Source organism: Sinocyclocheilus grahami, unplaced genomic scaffold (assembly GCF_001515645.1).
Source record: "Sinocyclocheilus grahami isolate Dianchi unplaced genomic scaffold, SAMN03320097.WGS_v1.1 scaffold84.1, whole genome shotgun sequence".
NCBI lineage: Eukaryota > Metazoa > Chordata > Actinopteri > Cypriniformes > Cyprinidae > Sinocyclocheilus > Sinocyclocheilus grahami.
The window spans coordinates 579,030-584,989 of record NW_015505263.1 but is presented as its reverse complement, the minus strand read 5'-3'; the positions used below and the strand labels follow the sequence as shown (position 1 = coordinate 584,989).

The following is a 5,960-nucleotide window of genomic DNA, read 5'->3' as shown; positions in this document are numbered from 1 at the left end:
AGCACAGCCAGCGAAAGATCGAACGCAACTGTTTTGAACAAGCGCACCTTTTTTTAACAACAAAAAATGTCTGTTTCGTTGTCTGTTGAGGAAGTACAGACGTTCCTCTCGTTGATAGCAGAGGAACAGATCCAGCGAGAGCTTGATGGGGCGACACAGACTTAAACGTTTTTCAGGAGTCGCAGCAGTAGAGGCGGCGCAACTATAACGAAATGTTAATAATCCCGCCCACTCTAAAGCAGTACTAAAGTGCAGTGGAAATGCAAACCGAGCCGTACCACGCAGTGGAAAAGTGCCATAAAATAACACTGGTACCACTAGTACTTTATGCATCTTATGCAGTAGACCTTATTAAAAGCATTCTAAACTCTGTACGTCGTGTGTGTGTGTGTGTGTGTGTGTGCGCATTACCAGAGTCAGAGTACTGGATGTCACTGTCCTCCAGTGGTTCACTGTTCTCCACCTCCTCTTCCTCATCCTCATCCTCCTCTTCACTGTCCTCCAGGCTCAGTCCATCGCACTCACACAGTTCCATCAGCCGCGCTTCAGTGTCGTCACACTGTGAGGAACCACAGCGCTGCTGGGCCTGTAGCCACGCTCTCAAAACACGCCTCTGAAATCACACACACAGCAATTACATCATTCATCTTCATTTCACAAATACTTTCTTACCAAAAGTGGCATTTTGTCTTTGATTGTAGGTTCAATAACTGAGTTAAGTGTCTTCCTCATTATAATGGTTTTAATCCATGAACTGCCCCTTCTGGGGTTTGAACCTATAACACTGGCTTAGCAGTCCAGTGTACTCTGATTTATGCATGTAATGGTCTGCTGTTACTGGACACATAAAAGTAAAAAAAAAACTTGCTACGTGTACTGCGTTAAGCTAACTGAGACTTGTTATAGCACTTGTATATCATTGCTCTTTTGTTGATTTTGATTGCTTCCATCGTCCTCATTTGTAAGTTGCTTTGGATAAAAGCGTATGCTAAATGACTAAATGTAAATGTAAAAGTGAATCTCCTAGATCTTAATTTTAAATCCTAGATTTCAAATATCGTTGCGCTATATCCAACTCACCATGTTATAGTAATGCCATATTCACTGGGCATGATATGTAAAATTAGCATTACCTAGTCTTTATTTAAGAAAATGTGATTCCCAGCGCACCCAGACCCACCAGATTACTGAATGTAATGTTGATGGCGACACTGTTAAATTTCAGTTGCAAGTTTTTTTATTACTATAATACTAAATACTATAGTTGAATTACAGAGTAATAGCAATTTATACAAATTGTATCTGTTAACATTATTTAATAGACTGAGCTAACGTGAATTAACAATTCAATTCATCGGCCACTCTGCTCTCTAAATTATCAGCATCGGCCACCACAAACACTAGCCAGTACCACTGTCAAACTAAACTGTTTTTACAAGTATACAGTGAGTCTTCCACACATTAAACCAGTGTGTGAGGATTATTTTAACCAACCTGTAGTTTGTTTAGTCCTGATCTCTCAGCACAGCTCAGAGCAGCACTGAAACTGTGATCGAGCGTCTCCATAGGCTGTCCGATCTCCTCCTCACAACCAGCTATACTCAACCCCGTCTCACACTCCTGAACAACACAAGCACAAGACAATGACTGGAAAATGAGGAAGTCTGTGCAGTGTCACTCCGCTCTGAAGATGATGTACAACAGATTTGACACATAAACTGAGTAGTAGGTAGTTTGTGAGGAGTTTCTCATCTCTGGCTGTTACCTCTTTAGGGTTGCCCTCTCTCAGCTTTAGTTCTTGTCTGTAATGTTCCACGGCCCTATGATGTTGTCGCAAATCTGTGTATGTGGCCGCCAATGACACGTGAATGACGGTTAACTCACGAGCAGGCTTCCCTAAAGCCTCTGCACATGCCAGCTGATACACAAACACATGAGGTAAGAACTTTAAATGACGCTCACACAGAAATATACTAAAAACAATAAAACAATAAAATTAAATGTTAATTAAATAAAAAAATAAAGCATTAAAAATTAAATTAAATTAAAGCAATATATAAAAAAATTGTTTTTCGGTATATTGTGCATCTTCTTACTTGCGTTTGATAAGCATCCAGAGCCTTGTTATAGCAGCTCACTTTACAGTAAAGATCTCCCAGCTGCTCTGACAGATCCATGGCCTCGTGGGAAAACGTATCAGTCACTTCTGTCGCCGTCTGCTCCAGCTGACAGCCCCGGATCGCTGCATCAGACACACATTCAGTCACCATGTCAGTGTCTGCTAATACTGTTATTAGAAGCCACAGTGCTTTGATTTAGCGTTTTAATACTGAAAATCTGCATTATGTTCGAGAGATCAGCATTCAGCCCTAAGCTGTGCGGCTTTAAGAGATAAACCGTTGTTGGATCTCCTGATCTGATCAAATCTGTCAAACTCACTCACAGATGTTCTTCATCTCACCGTGTTTGAAATCTCTCTTGACGGCCTCACGATCAGAAGGCTGCTGGGGGCCCAGATAGAAGGCTTTCTTCAGAGAACACCGCGCCGCCGCAAAATCCCCAAGATGAAGCAATATCTGAACAGATATACACCAAAAAATCAATACACCTGTCAAAAATCATTAAAGGGGACAGGAAACAACAAACTATGCAGGTAAAGACCAGCACATGATGATGATATTGCTGTTTGGAGATGATCACCTTGCCGATACTATGGAAGCACTCGCTCTCCCTGAACTTGTCCTTCATCTTGCAGGCGCATTCTTTCACCTGCTCGAAACAGCGCATGGCGCGCGAGTGCTGGCCGTTGCGGAATTGAATGCTGCCTAGGTTGAAGTTGGCACGATACAGATCTTCTAGAAGGTTGTTTTTCCTGGAGGAAAAGAGGTCAGATATCCACAAAATGGTTTTGTACCAACATAAACACAAAGAAGTCTTTCATATTAGTGAATTAATTCTACAATTAAATTGATCTTTTACTTAGTGTTGAAACTCAAATCATAAAAACAATTATTGTTTTATGTTATAAAACATTCTTAACCTATAAAAACGTTGCCCTAATAAAGTTAATATGATGCGATTTCCTTTCTCTTTGGAGTGTTACAAGCTGATTGTGTATAGATAAGATCGCTGAAGTTGCGAAGACTAAAGTCTCAAAACCAAAGAGATATTCTTTATCAAAGTTAAGGCTCTGCCACGCCCCCCTAAAACGGCTCGTTCTAACACGCCCCCACATATCTACCTCACTATGTGGAAATATTTGCATAATGAGCCCAAATGTGCACGCAAAGAAAGAAGGCGTGGTTTCAGTAACCGCAGTTAGTGTTGAAGCAGCATGTCAGGGAGACGCTGTGTGTTTCTAGGCGAAAGCAAAAGCACTTTATTTGGCCTTCCAGAAGTAGATGCATTTAGGAATCTTTAAGATCACTTACAACAGAACAGCAATGCATTTTATGGACGACAGTTTTGTGAACCTAGGAGAGGAGGTCATTCTGACTTTGCTATGACAATCTGGCGCTTCTGAATCAGCTACTGTTTTGTTATTAGTTTAAGTATTTGCTATTGACTGTTCAAATGCGCAGATTTGGGCATCGTGTGTGTGTGTGTGTGTGTGTGCGCGCGCGCGCGCGCGAGAGAGAGAGAGAGCGAGCGAGAGGGCGCGAGAGAGAGAGGACGCGAGAGAGGGGGTCAGATCACAGTGGAGTCTTAACCGTGGCTTGTGTACTGCAAACACATACCAGCTTCATCACTGTGTCTGTCACGAGACTCTGTTCCCCTTTCGGACTCTGTCTTTACATTTATTTTGAAAGATGAAGCTCGCGATTATGGTAAGGGGCGTTACATTTTCGACGAGTGGTTGTGGTGTTCGGCCAATCACAATGCACTGGGTCAGCTGGCCAATCAGAGCAGACTGCGCTTGTCGGAAGGAGGGACTTTGTAGAAAACGAAGCGTTTAAGAGAGGCGGGGCATAGAGGACCTACAATAATGTACAGTATTTGAAAAATAATGTGTTTTTGTGAACATTAAAGCATGTCAACATATTCTGGTACACCAAATAATGATCTTTAAAATATCATCATATGACCCCTTTAATAAATTATTTTTTTTATCTTACCCTGAATTTTTGATCACGATTCCCACAAAAATATTAAGCAGTACAACTGTTTTTAACATAATAATAATAAGAAATATTTTTTAAGTGGAAACTCAGCATATTAGAATGATTTCTGAAGGATCATGTGACACTGAAGACTGGAGTAATGATGCTGAAAATTCAGTTTTTCATCACAGGAATAAATTACAATTTGAAATATATTCAAATAGAAAACAGTTCTTTTAAATTGTAATATTTAACAAAATCAATGTTTTTACTATATGTTTGATAAAATAAATGCAACCTTAGTGAGCATAAGAGTCTTTTTCTTTTTTTAAACTTTTGACCACTGGTATTTTTCACTTGTTTATAAACAAAAACAAAGTGTCTTACTCTGCGATGTAGATGCTCTGTCGTATGAAATCACTGCAGCGCTGCGGTTCCATCATCCCATCATACACACAGCCCAGATTCAGCATGAGACGGCCTTTCATCTCACTCAGCTCTCGAGACGATACGGTACCTACAAAAACAGAGATACAGTATACAAAGTCTCCTTTTTTAGCAAACATAGTAGATCATCATAGTATATATACTACATACTAGTAGTAGTATTCCGACCAGGTTAACCATGTCATTTTATATGCATAAATTAATTCTTTAACCTTCCAGGTGCTCATCTACAATGGCCAAACTCTTCTTGAATGCATCTTCCGCATGCTTCAAGCTGTCCCGTGAATTGTTCGAATCAAACAGGAAGAGGTATGTTCGTCCAATAGTGGCCAGAGCCCTCTGCTCCTCTGCTGCATCATGGATGGAGCGAGCCAGATGCAGATGAAGCCTCTGGTGCTGAGAGAGAAACTCCATGTGAGAATGACTCCATGCAATCACTCCATTTCTAACTAACATGTACTTGCAAACCCTTCAGAGCGGCTTCAATGTTGCCCAGTTCTGCATAACATTCTCCGATCTTTCTATTGGCCACAGCAGAGCCAATCACATCGTGCAGAATCTCAGACAGCGCCAATTCCTGACGATGCTCTTCAATAGCGGCACGATAGTCGCCTAGAAAACACATCAGCCAGGCTGATTATCTCAAAATACATTCACTCAACTGACATCTGTCACAATAATGGTGATAGCTCACAAAGCGACACATCTACGGGTTGAACCTACAGCCTTCAGGATGAGACACCAAAACTTTATTCATTAAGCCACTTTTATTATTAAGTCTACTAAGGGCTTCACTCTCTGTTTACCTGCTTTAGCGGAAACCTCCCCGAGCTGATTGCACAAACTGGCTTCTTCTTTCAGGTTATTGCTGCTCTGAGCTTTACTCTTGGCCTTCTGTAGTACTGCGAACACATGAAGAAAGAAATGAAACTTATACACTGTAGCGTCTCGACCAATCTGACACACTAATTTTTATTTGATTTAACAAATCAATTATTCATTAGATTAACAAATCGTCACAGTCCCCTCACTCAATAAACTGGATGCCAGGATTTCTGCAAAACACCAGACCCCCTGATCCCCATGACAACTAATCATGATATCACTGGTTTTATGACCCCCCAGGAATGTGAGTAGAATAACCCACTCATTGTTCCCATAGGAAAAGCACAGTAGAAATGGACTGTGCTCTAATTAATTCATAGGAAAACCTTTCTTTGAATGAACACACATATTCTTCAGGCCATTGTGTATATTATTGCTGTTTTGTATTACTATCTGTTGTATTATAGACTATTTTATTCATGCTTACGATAAACCACTCATTCATAACCTTACGTATACCGTGTTTAGTATCTATGAATTCACCTTCTGATGATCTAAACAAGAATGTATATTATATGTTGGTACATA

The 5,960-nt window shown here is 40.5% G+C and overlaps 1 protein-coding gene and 1 long non-coding RNA gene across 2 annotated transcripts in view; both read right to left on the bottom strand.

The window, feature by feature from the left end:
• The window catches only part of LOC107586637 (tonsoku-like protein), a 14,517-nt gene extending 9,556 nt beyond the window's left edge, over positions 1-4,961 (bottom strand). Inside the window, 8 exon segments of the mRNA XM_016274091.1 lie at positions 412-613; positions 1,495-1,620; positions 1,766-1,918; positions 2,097-2,242; positions 2,462-2,576; positions 2,701-2,872; positions 4,488-4,617; positions 4,760-4,961. Coding sequence (XP_016129577.1) covers positions 412-613; positions 1,495-1,620; positions 1,766-1,918; positions 2,097-2,242; positions 2,462-2,576; positions 2,701-2,872; positions 4,488-4,617; positions 4,760-4,961 — 1,246 coding nt within the window.
• Positions 4,962-5,027: 66 nt separating this feature from the next.
• The window catches only part of LOC107586578 (uncharacterized), a 2,463-nt gene continuing 1,530 nt past the window's right edge, over positions 5,028-5,960 (bottom strand). Inside the window, exons 2-3 of the long non-coding RNA XR_001609378.1 lie at positions 5,354-5,449; positions 5,028-5,159 (exon numbers count right to left, since the gene is read on the bottom strand). This is a non-coding gene — a long non-coding RNA (uncharacterized lncRNA). The remainder of the gene's footprint in view (positions 5,160-5,353; positions 5,450-5,960) is intronic.